General features: G+C 41.0%; 1 protein-coding gene across 1 annotated transcript; it reads right to left on the reverse strand.

Annotated features, from left to right (window-relative positions):
- Positions 1-2,012: 2,012 nt before the first annotated feature.
- On the reverse strand, positions 2,013-17,059 carry LOC138957998 (uncharacterized). The gene is made up of 6 exons (XM_070329020.1): positions 16,550-17,059; positions 14,528-14,830; positions 13,868-14,209; positions 6,014-6,116; positions 5,309-5,517; positions 2,013-4,420 (listed from the first exon to the last, which is right to left on the reverse strand). Exons 1-6 carry the CDS (start codon positions 16,812-16,814, stop codon positions 4,122-4,124), a joined length of 1,521 nt encoding a protein of 506 aa, XP_070185121.1. The 5' UTR covers positions 16,815-17,059; the 3' UTR covers positions 2,013-4,121.
- Between the last annotated feature and the right edge of the window lie 1,756 nt (positions 17,060-18,815).

The following is an 18,815-nucleotide window of genomic DNA, read 5'->3' on the forward strand; positions in this document are numbered from 1 at the left end:
CCGACGCGCAGCGAATGAGTTAACCTATCTACTGCTGGACTTACATCAGAACACTAACAGATTAAACTATACATGAATCGCGAGACAAGCGGCAAGAGAAGAGATTTTTGGAAAAAATACAGGTGAATGAGCAAGAAGGCAGAAAAAAGAAAAGAATTCATGAAGAAAAAGAGAGCATGACAGGAAAGAGGAACCAAAAATCTACCTAACAGCAAACTAGAAAGCTCCTGCGGTTCCAAAAACAGGAGGGGCCTTTAATTTCATAACCGCAGTGCCCCACTGCGGGAAAAAAAATCGTGTGTACATGTGAAACAGAAAGATACTCACAATGAAGCATCACAATATTCTTTGATCAAAGACATGACCTTAAAAAAATACAGACTGTTTCTGTTCTGACAAAGCCCCTCAACCATCCCCCCCCCCCCTCCCTCCATCCACCCCCTCCCAAACCAACCTAAACACCATGACATAATGGTCACATGATTCTGCTTGAAATGAGTGATATCTACAGGAAGTATTCCAATAAAAACACACTTTTTCTTTATTTATTTAAAGGTTAGAGTCAGCACTGCTTAATATGACAGAAAGCAGCATTGCTTGTTCCACAGTGGACCTTTTTTTTGTTTAGTCACATGCTCACTTCATCTCTTTATGCTTAAACTTGACAGATTGCTAGTCCTAAACATGTTAGCGCTCCTCGTTGAATAGCAGTGGACGTGTTTTGAGAGCAAGATTCAAGCCATTCTTCTTCTTCTTTGTTCATGGGCTTAGACTCCCACGTTCACTCATGTTTTTAGCACGAGTGGATTTTTAAGTGTATGACCGTTTTTACCCCACCATTCAGGCAGCATACGCAGTTTTCGGGGGAGGCATGCTGGGTATTTTCGTGTTTCTATAACCCACCGAACTCTGACATGAATTACAGGATCTTTTCCGTGCGCACTTGGTCTTGTGCTTGTGTGTACACACGAAGGGGCTTAAGTCTCTAGCAGGTCTGCACATAAGTTGACCTGGGAGATCGGAAAAATCTCCACTCTTAACCGACAAGGCGGCAGCGACCGGGATTCGAACAGACGACCTCCCAACCTCCCGATTAGGAGGCCGACGTCTTACCAACACGCCACTGCGCCCGTCCCCAAGCCATTCAATTCTAATGTTAGCAATGTTTGTAGTGATTTGACCAAAAACTTGTCATGGAAGTACTCCGTTCTACAAAAACTTATCCAAAAGACCTTCAAAATACCGGTTCATCAGAGAAGACACACTTGTATAGAGTTCAACTTCCCTGAATAATACGCTCTTATATCAAGTTGACCCCCTTTTTTTTAATATAAGATTTTCAAAATCAACAAGATCTCAGTGTCCAAGAAATAAAAATGTGTTTTCTTATCTACAAACAACAAAGGCAAAAACATTAACAGTTGTGTAATTGAAAAAGTGTTCACACCAACATAATACTCCAGGCGGTATAAAAATATTAAACGCAACAAAACAACAAGTCGCGTAAGGCGAAAATACAACATTTAGTCAAGTAGCTGTCGAACTCACAGAATGAAACTGAACGCAATGCCATTTTTCAGCAAGACCGTATACTCGTAGCATCGTCAGTCCACCACTCATGGCAAAGGCAGTGAAATTGACAAGAAGAGCGGGGTAGTAGTTGCGCTAAGAAGGATAGCACGCTTTTCTGTACCTCTCTTTGTTTTAACTTTCTGAGCGTGTTTTTAATCCAAACATATCATATCTATATGTTTTTGGAATCAGGAACCGACAAGGAATAAGATGAACGTGTTTTTAAATCGATTTCGACAATTTAATTTTAATGATAATTTTTATATTTTTAATTTTCAGAGCTTGTTTTTAATCCAAATATAACATATTTATATGTTTTTGGAATCATCAAATGATGGAGAATACGATGAACGTAAATTTGAATCGTTTCATAATTTTTTTTTGTTTTGTTTGTTTTTACAATTTTCAGATTTGTAATGACCAAAGTCATTAATTAATTTTTTACATCGAACGCAGAAGAAGAAGAAGAATTAATTAATTTTTAAGCCACCAAGCTGAAATGCAATACCGAAGTCCGGGCTTTGTCGAAGATTACTTGACCAAAATTTCAACCAATTTGATTGAAAAATGAGGGCGTGACAGTGCCGCCTCAACTTTCACGAAAAGCCGGATATGACGTCATCAAAGACATTTATCAAAAAAATGAAAAACGTTCAGGGATTTCATACCCAGGAACTCTCATGTAAAATTTCATAAAGATCGGTCCAGTAGTTTAGTCTGAATCGCTCTACACACAGACACACACACACACACGCACATACACCACGACCCTCGTCTCGATTCCCCCCTCTATGTTAAAACATTTAGTCATAACTTGACTAAATGTAAAAAGAACTAACACAGGCTGTGAAAAAATACTAAGCATAACAAAATCTCAACACACACAAATGTTAATAACAATGTCAATATCAACCTTTCATATCAAAATTCTTCCAGTTTTGGTGGCTCTTTAATAGACAAATCCCAAACATAACTCTGTCAGGTTTGTATGGGTTGCAGAAGAGTGAATGCCCTTGCCAAAACCTTTGACAAACATTGGAGGGGCCAATCACTAGCCAGGGTATGGTTGAAACACGTGCCCCTCCAACAAAACATAACATTAACGATCTAAGCATAAACACATCATCACCAGGTCCTTTGTCAATTAACTATAAATGTACATATGTAAACATCACATTTTTGTCACACACACACACACACACACACACACACACTCACTCACTCACACACACACACTCACTCACTCACTCACTCACTCACTCACTCACTCACTCACTCACTCACTCACTCACTCACTCACTCACTCACTCACTCACTCACACACACACACACACACACAGACAGTCCAAGTAATTCATGATCAAGTTGCTCTTCTCCATCTGCAGAAAATTTTGACTCACAAGTTTTTCTAACACAAATTATAATCTTCAAGTCTGAGTCAGCAATTTGTTTTGTCTTTAGCAGTCTAAACTAATCATCCTTTTTTTCTTTCATTATCTTAATCTTGCAAAATATTACAACACCAATACCCTTGCATCATTCCTGAACATTTATATTTAATCTGATTCCATGGTAACCAACTTTTCTTTATTTGGTGTTTTAACATCGTTTTCAACCACGAAGGTCATATCGCGACAGGGAAAGGGGGGGAGATGGGATAGAGCCACTTGTTAATTGTTTCTTGTTCACAAAAGGTGTGCATGCAACACAGAATGAACACAACATTGCACACAGGTGAACGCTTTTAAATAATGAAGAATGTATACAACCTTGCACATGTAAACATCAGAAGCTTTTAAATAATGAAGAATCTGAATGTATACGACCTTGCACATGACCATGCACATGAAAACATCAGAAGCAAGTATCACATATGGCTTATGACAGACATGTGTTTTTAATACACAAAAAAATACAGCAGAATCACTGCGCTCTGTCTGCATGTAGGCGTACATTTTGGGGTTTTTCGTTCAGCAAAACGCAGCCACAAAAAGGGAGATAAGGAGAGCAAAGGAAAGAGCAGTTATAGCCAATATTTTCAAGGAGGAAAGTCTTGCTCTTCTTCTTTTTTTTTCATTTTTTTTGGGGGGGGCTGTTGTCCAATACTTATTTTCATTTGATGACCTGACCAGCAGGATAACCAAATTGAAGTCACGCCATGGAGGCATTTTCGTCTGTCATATTTAAATCGTAAATGTCATGACTGTCAGTAAGAGCACACTACCGTCTGCCAACAAAGCACTTTTTTTTTTAAAGACAAAATATAATGAAATTGACATTGGGGAAAAAAGAAAGGATGAAGGCTCAAAACCTGTGACGTTACTCTGTGCCAGCATATGTTTTTGGAGGTATATCCCTTCCATTTTTGGAGAAAAATCTTCCCCTGAAAGAATTCAAGAATCACAGCACCCTCTTTAAAAACTTCAAACAGCAACATTCAAAAACCAAACCCAGCTTGCATTATTAGTGCTATTTCTGGAATCAGTGTCTTAGGTCCGTCTTTAATCTCACAAAGTAGACACAGCAAACACAGTGGCAGTCTTCATCTGTCACAGACTTTCATACAAACTCTGCGACCTTCTCATTCCCGGCTGATCACTGTGACTATTCCTGTTGCTCTGGTCACGCCAGCGCCTCAATCGTCCAATGATGTGTTTGACAGCAGCTGCCACGGGGGAGAGAATGTTTGTGGTTCGTACAGAGATGTTTGGGTCAAAGTCAAAGTCTGCAACTTCCACATGTAGCCGACGCCTCAGACGCACAATGTACGCCCCTCCCGCAGCAGCGATGGTAATCCCGATCACAATGAAAACAATCGGGAAGACCAGGGCTGGAATGTCCACCGTATCTGAAAAAGAAGAAGAGGGACTATCTTTAAAATCCTGAATTAAATGTTCCTCTTCTTCAAGCAACCCACCATTCATTCATTCTCTTCCACTGTCACTCAGCCATTCTATCACTTCAGAATTCTATGTTCCCTTTTCTATTTAACACAACTGAGGCTTCCTCTATAAATGTACTCAACAAGAGGATTTTGAAGAAGACAAAAATTCAATGGGAACACTTTTGACCCTGGCTTAAAGGCTTACTAACTCGCTCCCGTGTTTACGATGTGTAGTTTGCCCACAATCGATGTCAAATGCATCATAAGGCCATATAATGACGATATGTCGCAATGCGCGGACCATATACATGCATTACAGCTTGTTCTAGCCTCTGAAAAAGTGAGGATGTCAACAAAGACGCGGAGTTATTTCCCTTGCGTCAACGTTACCTCTGTTGGCAAATCTATAAATAGGACGATCTAGATCAAAATAAAAATTCAAATATCTCAACATTTAAGGGGTCCTAGACCACAATATCTTGCAGGGAACTTAATTTAGCATGTCTCCAGCTGTGGGTAAAGCAATTAGCGTGAATAGTCATCAGCTTTCTAGGCCTTTAAGTTAACAAGAGAAAGAAGACATTATCTCCTTGTTTCATAGTTTGATCCTGTGGGCTATAACATTGTGCACTGTACTTTGGTTTGCACTATCTCACCAGCAGTCTGAACCATTAACTGCAAACTTATTAAGCTAGTTGTTCTTTACTTGTACGCTTGCTCAGCCAATGCAGGATGCCAAACACTGCAATTAATGATACATCGCAGACATCAACCAATCCGTAAGTAACAGCAACAATGCCAACCTAAAATGAAAGTAAAGAAGAATGCAACAACACAATAGTATGTACCAACCTGCATCATAGACATAGTAGTTTAATTGGGACAGCACATGAACACTGATATCATTGAACACGGCAAGCTGAACAGTGCTCCAGCCTGTCTGGCCGATGGACACAGACACTTGGTGCTGAGTCGTGTTGAGGAACTGGCTCGGTGGCTTACACGTCTCGTTCAGTGTCATGTTTAAGCCGGTCACATTCCAACACACTGCTGATGGCGAACTGTAGAAAAAAAAGGGAAAAAACGTCTGCTGATAAGTGAAGAAAGTGGTACACCATCCATATTGCAGAAAGTGGTACACCATCCATATTGCAGAAAGTGGTACACCATCCATATTGCATTTTCATTCCATGTCGTTTCATTTTGACTGTGTTGTTTAATCTGTGTCATTCATTTGTTGGTTTCAACAACAAAAATAGCATTGTGTGAAATATGGTCAGTGATAAGCTCTTGTGGTGTTTGAAAAATAAAATATCCTTGATTTCACACACACACACACATGCATTCTCTCACACACACACACACACACGCATTCTCACACACACACACACATGCATTCTCTCACACACACACACACACACGCACAATCACACACAGCTTTAAATAGTTTCATAGACACAGATGCTGCCAAACTACATGTTTTATATAATCCAAGAAAGAGTAAGTAAGGTTAAGTCTTAACATGCACTGGGAATAAAAAACAAAGCATACACTGACCTGCCATTACAGGCAATGTTGAGAATGATGGCATCCCCCAGCTTCACACTCTGGTCATCAGTACTGCTGTCAACTCGCGACACTGTGCAGTTGCTCAGGCTCGCTGAAAATGGAACACAAAATCATAACTCATCACTCCATATTATATTGTCTTTTTGATATAAAGTGAACACAGTTGTTTTTCTTTCCATTTTGATACAATGGAAACCCCCTTTTACAAACTAAAAAAATCTGAGAAATTCATGTCTTAAAAAGGAGGGAGTCTTAAAATTGAGGTAGATTTACAGAGGTTATGCATGAAAAATCTGAAAAAGCAAGGTCTTAAAAAGGAGGGAGTCTTAAAATAGAGGTAGATTTACACAGGTTATGCATGAAAAATCTGAAAAAGCAAGGTCTTAAAAAGAAGGGAGTCTTAAAATGGAGGTATAGATTTACAGAGGTTATGCATGAAAAATGTGAAAAAGCAAGGTCTTAAAAAGGAGGGAGTCTTAAAATAGAGGTAGATTTACAGAGGTTATGCATGAAAAATCTGAAAAAGCAAGGTCTTAAAAAGGAGGGAGTCTTAAAATGGAGGTAGATTTACAGAGGTTATGCATGAAAAATCTGAAAAAGCAAGGTCTTAACAAGGAGGGAGTCTTAAAATGGAGGTAGATTTACACAGGTTATGCATGAAAAATGTGAAAAAGCAAGGTCTTAACAAGGAGGGAGTCTTAAAATAGAGGTAGATTTACAGAGGTTATGCATAAAAAATGTGAAAAAGCAAGGTCTTAACAAGGGGGGTCTCAAAAGGACATTAAAATTCCAACTCAAGGAGTCTTGATTGTAGTGGACACATAAACGTACTTGACTCTTATTCTAAGGCCAAAAAAAAAAAAAGTCTGTTTACGGTAACATAGGCCAAAAAAATAGGGTCGGTAGCTCGGGATTTTTTTTCTTTTTTTTTTCTCTCCAAAAAACCATATTTTTACGTTATTTTGCCAAAAAAACAAGTTTGTTTTTTTCCCAAATGCCAAAAAAAAGTCCAGGGTCGCGCGAAAAAACTAGGGTCGGTCGGGTTACCGTAAACAGACCTATTTTTTTTTTGGCCTAATGTAAAACTGGAAAAGGTGTGTGTCAGGGGAGGGAGGGGAGGAGATGTTCAACCTCTCCAAAATATTTTTATATGACAATTATTATGATTGAAATCTACGCATGTATGCCTAGCAACACTAAATAGACTTCTTAGACAACATTGGAAGGATTAAGAGGCCTCATTATCCTGTATCATAAACACCTGTAATACAACTGTGCTAGGCTAACAAGTTGCATTCTTATGAAGTAATACTACCATCTACTTTCTGAATTTTAGTGTAGTCCATTACAGCGTTTGGTCAAATAAACCATATTACTGACTTTTGAATTAATGACCTCCCCCCCTGTCAAGGCATGCAAAAGAGATATCTCCAACACTAACAGTAATAACTAATTATCAGCATAGATAAAGGTGCTGTTTTCCTTTCTATCTTTTTGATAGCACATCTTGCGAAGTGGGTTACGTCAGTGAAGTGATACACTACAACTTGGGCAAAGGTCAACTGTATGGCTTTTGAAACCAGGTTTGCAAGTGAACCCAAGGCGTCAGCATCATGTAACTACAGTGGGACTTCCGCAAAGGTCCACTGTACTGCTATTGAAACCATGTTTTACATGACCGCATTGGCAGCATGTGATTTACAGTGGAACCCCCCTTTTAAGACCTCAAAAAACCAAAAAAAACAAAGTGAGAGGGAATCTTAAAATGGAGACATACCAAAAACACCTTTGGAGCCGCAAGGGGCTATTAGCCGCAAGGGGCTATTTTTAAAGAAATAAGTTGACTATGCACAGGAAACAGTCGGGCTGTTGATTTTCTGACATGTGTTTAAGTGGAAGAATGACCAAATCCTATGTTGCCCAGAGATGAATGGTTGAAGGACAATGCCTTTCACAAAAGAAATGGAGTCAATTGAGAAGGAGGTATCCTTACAAACAATCTCATGACACAAGATCTTTCAAGACAGCACCAGGTCTCAGAGAGGGTCACAATGAAGGTGTCACTGTATTAATACCACAGCACCAGGTCTCAGAGAGGGTCACAGTGAAGGTGTCACTGTATTAATACCACAGCACCAGGTCTCAGAGAGGGTCACAATGAAGGTGTCACTGTGTTAATACCACAGCACCAGGTCTCAGAGAGGGTCACAGTGAAGGTTTCACTGTGTTAATACCACAGCACCAGGTCTCAGAGAGGGTCACAGTGAAGGTTTCACTGTGTTAATACCACAGCACCAGGTCTCAGAGAGGGTCACAGTGAAGGTGTCACTGTATTAATACCACAGCACCAGGTCTCAGAGAGGGTCACAGTGAAGGTGTCACTGTATAAATACCACAGCACCAGGTCTCAGAGAGGGTCACAATGAAGGTTTCACTGTATTAATACCACAGCACCAGGTCTCAGAGAGGGTCACAATGAAGGTGTCACTGTATTAATACCACAGCACCAGGTCTCAGAGAGGGTCACAGTGAAGGTGTCACTGTATTAATACCACAGCACCAGGTCTCAGAGAGGGTCACAATGAAGGTGTCACTGTATTAATACCACAGCACCAGGTCTCAGAGAGGGTCACAATGAAGGTGTCACTGTATAAATACCACAGCACCAGGTCTCAGAGAGGGTCACAGTGAAGGTGTCACTGTATTAATACCACAGCACCAGGTCTCAGAGAGGGTCACAGTGGTGTCACTGTATTAATACCACAGCACCAGGTCTCAGAGAGGGTCACAATGAAGGTTTCACTGTATTAATACCACAGCACCAGGTCTCAGAGAGGGTCACAATGAAGGTTTCACTGTATTAATACCACATCACCAGGTCTCAGAGAGGGTCACAGTGAAGGTGTCACTGTATTAATACCACATCACCAGGTCTCAGAGAGGGTCACAATGAAGGTTTCACTGTATAAATACCACAGCACCAGGTCTCAGAGAGGGTCACAGTGAAGGTTTCACTGTATTAATACCACAGCACCAGGTCTCAGAGAGGGTCACAGTGAAGGTTTCACTGTATTAATACCACAGCACCAGGTCTCAGAGAGGGTCACAATGAAGGTGTCACTGTATTAATACCACAGCACCAGGTCTCAGAGAGGGTCACAGTGAAGGTTTCACTGTATTAATACCACAGCACCAGGTCTCAGAGAGGGTCACAATGAAGGTGTCACTGTATAAATACCACAGCACCAGGTCTCAGAGAGGGTCACAATGAAGGTGTCACTGTATAAATACCACAGCACCAGGTCTCAGAGAGGGTCACAATGAAGGTTTCACTGTATTAATACCACAGCACCAGGTCTCAGAGAGGGTCACAGTGAAGGTGTCACTGTATTAATACCACAGCACCAGGTCTCAGAGAGGGTCACAATGAAGGTTTCACTGTATTAATACCACAGCACCAGGTCTCAGAGAGGGTCACAATGAAGGTGTCACTGTATAAATACCACAGCACCAGGTCTCAGAGAGGGTCACAATGAAGGTGTCACTGTATTAATACCACAGCACCAGGTCTCAGAGAGGGTCACAATGAAGGTGTCACTGTATTAATACCACAGCACCAGGTCTCAGAGAGGGTCACAGTGAAGGTTTCACTGTATAAATACCACAGCACCAGGTCTCAGAGAGGGTCACAATGAAGGTGTCACTGTATTAATACCACAGCACCAGGTCTCAGAGAGGGTCACAGTGAAGGTTTCACTGTATTAATACCACAGCACCAGGTCTCAGAGAGGGTCACAATGAAGGTGTCACTGTATTAATACCACAGCACCAGGTCTCAGAGAGGGTCACAGTGAAGGTTTCACTGTATTAATACCACAGCACCAGGTCTCAGAGAGGGTCACAATGAAGGTGTCACTGTATTAATACCACAGCACCAGGTCTCAGAGAGGGTCACAGTGAAGGTTTCACTGTATTAATACCACAGCACCAGGTCTCAGAGAGGGTCACAATGAAGGTGTCACTGTATTAATACCACAGCACCAGGTCTCAGAGAGGGTCACAATGAAGGTGTCACTGTATTAATACCACAGCACCAGGTCTCAGAGAGGGTCACAGTGAAGGTTTCACTGTATTAATACCACAGCACCAGGTCTCAGAGAGGGTCACAATGAAGGTGTCACTGTATTAATACCACAGCACCAGGTCTCAGAGAGGGTCACAATGAAGGTGTCACTGTATTAATACCACAGCACCAGGTCTCAGAGAGGGTCACAATGAAGGTGTCACTGTATTAATACCACAGCACCAGGTCTCAGAGAGGGTCACAATGAAGGTGTCACTGTATTAATACCACAGCACCAGGTCTCAGAGAGGGTCACAATGAAGGTGTCACTGTATTAATACCACAGCACCAGGTCTCAGAGAGGGTCACAATGAAGGTGTCACTGTATTAATACCAATATGTTGGCTTAGCAGGTGCACGAAACATGAAAAGTTATCACATCAAATATATATGATGACCGCTTTCTAGTTTCTGTAATGCAGGGGATGGGCTACACTATAAATATTATACACTTTCAAGACCTCCAAAATCTAAGTAAATCAGTTCTTTAAAAGGAGGGAGTCTTAAACATGGAGGTAACTTTACAGAAGTTGTGAACAACAAATCTGAGAAAACAGGGTCTTAAAAGGGGGTTTCCACTGTATAAGGCATCAAGTGTAGTGGGTTACTCGGTGACAATCACGTGCCCGAGCACATGGCCCAGTTTTAGCCTAATTAACACCTTGATGGGTGCCTGCCAAAAGGCTGTAGCTGGTATCTGTATGAGGCAGATGATATATGACCTTCTGGGTTGATCATGATACAGATCACTCTTACTATTATCTCTACCCAAATATTACACCAATCACTCACAATCTCTATCACAGACAAACCGAGTTAATCACCTTCAAGTGATTAATCACAGTGCAAATATTTACTTTCAATTCGCTGTAGTGTAACACAATTACATGTATAAGGAATTTTGCTCTGCACTAAAATTAATGCAGGAAAACAATCAGAGAATCATCTCCATTGTCATTGTATTTTGCAAGCTGTGACTGTGAATCAACAAAACTGAAGTATATCTTAAACATATATATATTCTTCCCATCATAATCAAACAAACAAAAATTCCATCTTGTCCAGTCTAGCAGACCTGTATGTAGTGCCCTAGTGGCACAATCCCTTGCTAAGCATGCAAAGTTGCATACATGTATACATCACATTTGTCGCTTGGGCATTACTAATGTTTACAACATTTTAACAGAAAACTGTTACAACTACATGTACCATTCTCAGGTTCTGTTGGTTTTAAGTATTGGAACAAATACAGATGAGGGTCTCTGTCAACGTTCTGTGAAATTTGGAGAGGCTGCTCTATGAAGTTTTAGATTATTGCGAGGCAATCCATTCAAGGAAGAATGAGTTTCAAGGAAATAAATAACGCCGGGGGTGCATGGGGCCGGGTAATTTGGGTCTGGGGGCAACGGCCCAGAAGCTGAAGAATTTGGGCTTGTAAATATAAATGTAACCCCCGCTGGTGAAAGATGAGTTGTGCATGTAAAGTAAAGCACTATTCATCTATTGTGTCCCTCTCACCTGGCTTAAACTATAAAACATGTTAATTTTATGGGGTTTTTAGCTTTTGCAGAAATCTGCGAATATTCATAAACAAAACATAACCCAGTATCATAATGTCGAAGCAAGAAGAATACAAAAACAACAGCAACGTTATTAAATATATAGCCCTCTAGCTGTTCCCTGAATAAAGTTAGGTTTCCTTTCTCAACCCTCAGAGTGAGAGAGGAAGAAGGGTGCAGTCCACATACACTGGTAAAACAAATGTACCCTGAAAAACAAAAAAGTTGCCTGGTTTCAGTTTCACACAAAGGCAGTTACTACATTTAGCACAGATGCAAAACTTTCCCTTTCCTGACCAAAGTGAAAATGGTCAAGTTTGGAAGTTTACATGATAAAGTTGCAGTTCTCAAAAATGTGTAAAGTACTGTACATATTGAAGTACAGTCGAACCCCCCTTTTAAGAATCCCTACTTTTTAAGACCTTGTTTTCACAGATTTTCTGTTCATAACCTTTGTAAAATTACCCCCATTTTAAGACCTGATGTTCTCAGATTTTTTTAGGTCTTTAAAGGGGGGGGGGGGTTTCACTGTACAGTATACCCAGTACATTGGATGCATGTCGGGTATGAAAAGTCTGTTTGGAGTGAACGTTATTTTTGAGAAAAATGTATTCTTGCTAGGTTCAACACTTCCTTCCTTCCAGATCGCGCTAGGTATTTTTCAAACCGGTATGACGTCATGAGCTGGCTACAAGGCTCTCACGAAAATCGGTAAGCTTGCCAAGGCAACCAGTAAAAGACAAACAATGACTTACAATACATTAAATCAATGTCAGTGATATGCGGACGTTTTTTCTCCCCCCCCCCCCCCCCCCCCCCCTCAAAGCAACTGTCGCACAACTTGACAGTGACACATCAGCAGCCGCTGTGTGAGAGAGAGAGAGAGAGAGAGAGAGAGAAAGAGAGAAAGAGAGAGAGAGAGAGAGAGAGACTTCCGAAATAAAATAGGAAAGCAAATAGTAATCACGCAACTGGAAGACTTACTCACTAGTTACTTACTGTTACAGTTTCACTTTCGCCTAGTCTTTGTTGTCAAAAAGTGTTCACGCGCAGACGGCCAACAGCATTTCTATGACTTAGCGATTTTGAATGGTCTTCGAGAGATGAATGTTGAAAATTTCGACAACCTCTTGTGTAACCATTTTTTTGACGTGTTTTTTTGCAGTCTTCACAAAACATGAGAAAGTTCTCCCCCTCCCCCTCTGTCCGCAACCACAGAAACTCTTTGCACCATTTTTCCTGAAATCGTTTGACAGTGGAAGATGCCGATGTTGGTTTCTTTGCCGCCGCTTGAGACTCGGGCTCTGCAGATGTACCAGGCCGTGAAGTACTTTCACTTTCAGTTCCTTCATTCAAAGGCCTTTTCTCACCTCTTGGGGGTAGAAAAGACAGTAAAGATCGTTGCTTCTTCATCGCAATCGACTCGCCTCACAATAATCAACTGTATGTAGACAAAGATCTAAGCTGGTGTGAGTACGTGATTTCCCGGTATGATGCTATGTCGGCTATAGTTAGACGCCGTCCCTTATAACATAAACTGAAAGATTTTACGATGGACCGGGAACCGAAAGAAATGGTGCGAAAAGTATGATGTCTGATTTTTGACGTCATGTTTGACACCCTGACATCAAGTGTTATCAATGGAGACATAATCGCAACATTGTAGCGCTGTCACAACAAGCCATCCAAATCTCTCTCTCTCTCTCTCTTCTCTCTTCTCTCTTCTCTCTCTCTCTCTCTCTCTCTCTCTCTCTCTCTCTCTCTCTCCCTCTCTCTCTCTCTCTCTCTCTCTCTCTCTCTCTCTCTCTCTCTCTCTCTCTCTCTCTCTCTCTCTCTCTCTCTCTCTCTCTCTCTCTCTCTCTCTCTCTCTCTCTCCCTCGTACTGACAAACGATTTTTGTAACTACTACTCAAGTTTTTTTTTACCGGTCAAACCAAATAACAATCGGTACGTCTGACCGACATCCACTTTTTTTCCCGGTATTGGCGAATCTTAACCGGTAAAATACCGGAAATTACCGGTAAACGCGATCCCTGCAGCAGCTGTTCCAGCACAATGCCTGCCGTAACTCCGATCAAACTGCCTGAACGCTAGCTTTCAGGAGAGCTGCTTGCACCTATACAATAAGTAGTATAACAAAATCCATGTAGTGTGCCTCACCTTTGAAAAGAAGTTTCTCTTGAAATGTTCCATACTTGGGTTCCTTGTCATGAGGCAGTAAAGATGAAAGACTTGTATCTAACTCTAAGAAGCTTGCTGTTGCTTCTGCCTGAAGGTAAAGTACACATGGTTGTAAAAAGGTCTTGTCAAATCCTGGCTTCTCGGAACTGTGGATCAGCTCTGATCCGTTGTACCAGAAGTACATGCACTCTGGGCTTTTTGTCATACTGAATCTGTCGGTGATGTTCACATGAAAGTAGATTTCCCGATCAATGGCGAAGGTGTCATTTCTCCTCTGGTACTCAAGGTTCTGTTTCACCTTCAGGTTTCCATTTAAACGTCCTGAAACAACCCAAAATCTCATCTCAGTCTCAAACATACCAAACTGTCAAGACAGTTATGCTTTGAGTGAATTGAAGTAATTACTTTTTTAACGCAACAGAGATTGGTCCATTATCAGCAAAATCAGCACACACACAAACTACAATCCCTGAATTTTATGTTTCATACTACTGCAGTGTGAAAAAAAAAAGTAGCTCTGAGGAAACAACTTCAGTTCCACAAAAGCCAAATGAAAAAGTGGAAATGCATGCATAAACAACAAACAATGCTTCTTAGAAGAAAAATACCAGTTATTTATTTTAAAAAAAAGTCAATTACTTGTCAGTCTGAACATAATGTTCCCAAACGCCAGAATTTCCCTCGGTCGAGTTTTGGGCGAAACGATGACAGTCAAAAGGTACTCCCCAGGGTCGACTCTCATTCCACTAAAGGTCTTGTCCAGCTTAGCTTCATGGTTGCTCTTGGACCGGTCCTGCCCGTGGTTGGCACTGTTGAGCCACAGGTAGTGAAACTCCCCTTCCGGCACAGTGTTGTTGGGGTTCATCCTCAGCTTCGCTGTGAACGTGATGGTGGAATCCAGAACCACAGGCGCCGAGCTTGATAGCTCCAAGGTGTAGTTCACTGTCAATGCAAAATTAGTTAGTGAGAAATTACGTCATTTGTGAACGTTTCATCTCTCATGTCGGAACAAAATCTTAGAATGCAGATGCAATATATATTAAATATGAATTGTGCTGTCCTATGCTGTGTGTGTGTGTGTGTGTGTGTGCGTGTGTGTGTGTGTTTTAGAAGTGTGAATGTGCGTTTGCAAGTGTTCATGTGTGCGTTTGTGCACACAGATCTTTGTTGTGTGTGCATGAGTATGACTAGAGTGTGTGCGTTCTGGTGTTTGTGTGTGTCACCCACAGCTACTCCATCTGTCTGTGCTGGGGGATGGGAGGAGGGACAGTATTGCAAGTTGTCAAGTCAGCCTTTAAACAATAGTTCTGTACAGAATGGCACAGAAGTCAACTATCTAAAGTACATTTAAGTTACTGTTACACATCCAGGGCATCAACCACAATTCTTCTTGTTTGATTCAAACCTCTTTTCATTACATTTACAAGATATTCCATTCTTGTTGGTATTTTTAATTCTAACTCAAATGGACTGAAAGTCTTTTATTCATTTGAATACTTCACTTCTTATTATTGTCTCAGATGCCAGGATACTGGTTCTGCATAATACCAGAGACATACATACAGAGATGCGAAGCGAGGGCCGCTCGCGTGAACTCTTAGGCTACGCGGGCCGCGCTCGGTCAGCGTGACCTCGCGCCATCCCGTACTAAGTTGTTGTTCGCTTGCTCTCTGACACCGATTTGAAGTGCTTTTCTGTCATATTTCTTTGGATATATCCAGCTTCAGACGAGAGATATCAGTGTACGATAAACTTGATTCATATTCTGTAGCTTCAATAGTGTGCACACGAATGCATTTGAGAGGATTGGCTTCCCGAAGTGAGTCAAAAACGGTTCCTTCGGTTCTTGCGGCCATTGTTTCTAAGTCCATTGTGCGTGGAGGCAATGTTTGGGAGCTAATATTTTCTTTTGTGCGAAACTTTGCTTTCCCTTGACTGGCAAATGCATTACTGGTGTATACATTAATCTGTTTGTATAATTTTTGACGCGCTGTAATTAAATTTGATGCTTATAAGTCTCACTCAAGTGGTTCTCGCACATACACTGGCGTGTGGATAAAAAGTTTTTAAGGAGACATGAGCGAAATTGCTTACTTTAGGATTCATCTTCTAATCACCAAATAATGCAATAGTCTTCTTCTTGTGATTTTCTGTTTCTCTTGAGTGCAAATAATCAACATTTTGCATGTTTTATTATCTATGATTTTCTATGAAACAGTTATAACTCTTTAAAAACACAACAATTGCCAGCTTGGCGCCAGTCATGGGAGGATTACTTGCCCCTGTCGTAGGCAAAAAGTACGCGAACAATTGCCAGCTTGGCGCTAGTGGGAGGATTACTTGCCCCTGCCGTAGGCGAGGATAACGCAAGCGGGAAGACAGCGCTTCGCATCTCTTCTATCTATGTCTCTGATAATTCGCGATACTGTTGTTAGAACGATTTCTATTGTCTTTTACTTTCCTTGTTAAATTTTGATCTCTCACTCTCAGTCTCACCCAAATGAACGCCTTCTAAAGATTAAGGCATATCACTTAGTCATAGACTAACAGTCGGAGTGGGTGTATAATTATATATATAGGGACGGAAATCTGTGAACACTCAGATCGAGTGTATCACTGCGTAGTTCTAACTCTAAGTCTAACTAGAAACAATATTCTCACCTTTGATACTTGGGCTGATAGTAATGTTCCCAACGATCGCCGGCGACACTGTCGACATTGGCAAAGGACCATCAGGCGATGTCATCTCCCCAGTCACAACACTGAAGCAGCAAACCACCACAACACACACAAACCAGACGACCATGGTTCTTCTCCACCCCTTAAACTTCATCAAGTTCATGTTCTGTATCCGACAGGCGACACAATGATTGAATGAGAACGTCTCTGTTACAACTCGAGGAAGCTCGACTTCGTCTTTTTGCATCAGCCTACACCTGTATGCATTGTGTGCAAACCAGAAAATGTTGTGAACAGACTCCAGACACAAACGAAAGTGAAAAGTCGGGCACCACAACAACACCGTACCGTTGTTTCCGCCTCGTATGGTTTTACTCGTGAACTGGTCATGTGCTTCGCATTATCGAGTTGTAGACTTGCGCAAAGCTGAATGACAAGGGACGCAATCAACTTCCTGGAGGCCTTGTACCGTCTGGGTTCCCTACCCTTGACCATTAGCGCCGTCAACACGGCCGTTTTGTGGTTTGTCGGTGGATTAATCCAGTTTGTGTTTCAGTTCTATAAATATATAACAATTGTGAGTACTAGTCCCCCCGTTTTTCCTCAACTCTCTCCGAACTCCTCCCATCCAAGAAAAAGCTCGATCAGCATTTTCCATTCTCAGTCTCAATCCCGACCTCAAGTGGCTCTGTCAGTGAGTACAGTAGTAATTCACTGACTCTAGAGTTTTGCGCGGGATAAATCTTTCGCATACCCGCCACGCCACGGCAAATGTACTGGTTGGACTTGAAAAGATCAGAAAGACTCAGTTTTAGATATTTCGCACGTTTAGAGACGCACCTGCTTTTTACATTTAGTGAAGTTTTGACTAAATGTTTTAACATAGAGGGTGAATCGAGACCGTAGGGTCGTGGTGTCTGTGTGTGTGTGTAGAGCGATTGAGAGTAAACTACTGGACCGATTCTTTATGAAATTTTACATGAGAGTTCCTGGGTATGATATCCCCGGACGTTTTTTTTTCATTTTTTCGATAAATGTCTTTGATGACGTCATATCCGGCTTTTTCTAAAAGTTGAGGCGGCACTGTCACACCCTCATTTTTCAATCAAATTGATTGAAATTTTGGCCAAGCAATCTTCGACGAAGGCCGGACTTCGGTATTGCATTTCAGCTTGGTGGCTTAAAAATTAATTAATGACTTTGGTCATTAAAAATCTGAAGTGTAATTAAAATTATTTTTTTATAAAACGATCCAAATTTCCGTTCATCTTATTCTTCATCATTTTCTGATTCCAAAAACATATAAATATGTTATATTCAGATTAAAAACAAGCTCTGAAAATTAAAAATATACAAATTATTATCAAAATCAAATTTCCGAAATCGATTTAAAAACAATTTTTTCTTATTCCTTGTCGGTTCCTGATTCCAAAAACATACAGATATGATATGTTTGGATTAAAAACACGCTCAGAAAGTTCAAACGAAGAGAGGTACAGAACAGGCTCGTCAGTTTCACTCCGTTTTGCACACGCGGCGGACTACGGTCATTGTGAAAAAATGCAGTGCGTTCAGTTTCATTCTGTGAGTTCCACAGCTTGACTAAATGTAGTAATTTCGCCTTACGCGACTTCTTAAAAATCCCACTGTCGATTCCGGGCGAAGGAGCTTTTCCCGGCGAAACAACCCTTGAACATTCATCTTAATGATCTATGTTCCTTTTGTGATTATATAACGCATCGGCGAATAATTTTAATCAAATGATGAATTTTTTCTATAATTGTCTTGACCTGGTTGAAAAATATGCATTTTTACGATTTTTGTAGCGTGTCAAAGTAACAGTGTTTGCCTGCAATTCATGACCCCTACCCTGTATTACACAATTTTATGAAAAGGTAATTTTTTTTAAACAAAAAACCACGATTATTTGAAAACTATGCGCTAATCGTACAGCCAGTAAAATATCCTCTACGAATCTGTTTTTACATTTAGTCAAGTTTTGACTAAATGTTTTAACATAGAGGGGGAATCGAGACGAGGGTCGTGGTGTATGTGTGTGTGTGTGTGTGTGTGTGTGTGTCTGTCTGTCTGTCTGTCTGTCTGTCTGTCTGTGCGCGTGTGTGTGTGTAGAGCGATTCAGACCAAACTACTGGACCGATCTTTATGAAATTTTACATGAGAGTTCCTGGGAATGATATCCCCGGATATTTTTTTATTTTTTTCGATAAATACCTTTGATGACGTCATA

Source organism: Littorina saxatilis, linkage group LG2 (assembly GCF_037325665.1).
Source record: "Littorina saxatilis isolate snail1 linkage group LG2, US_GU_Lsax_2.0, whole genome shotgun sequence".
NCBI classification, from domain to species: Eukaryota; Metazoa; Mollusca; class Gastropoda; order Littorinimorpha; family Littorinidae; genus Littorina; species Littorina saxatilis.

Excerpts from the sequence above, each read along its gene's own strand:
- LOC138957998 (XM_070329020.1), bottom strand. The coding sequence starts at position 16,814 with ATGCAAAAAGACGAAGTCGAGCTTCCTCGAGTTGTAACAGAGACGTTC. Across the intron at positions 14,210-14,527 it reads CATTATGTTCAGACTGACAA|GACGTTTAAATGGAAACCTG; the intron begins GTAATTGACTTT and ends GGGTTGTTTCAG. Across the intron at positions 4,421-5,308 it reads CTACTATGTCTATGATGCAG|ATACGGTGGACATTCCAGCC; the intron begins GTTGGTACATAC and ends CTTCTTTTTCAG.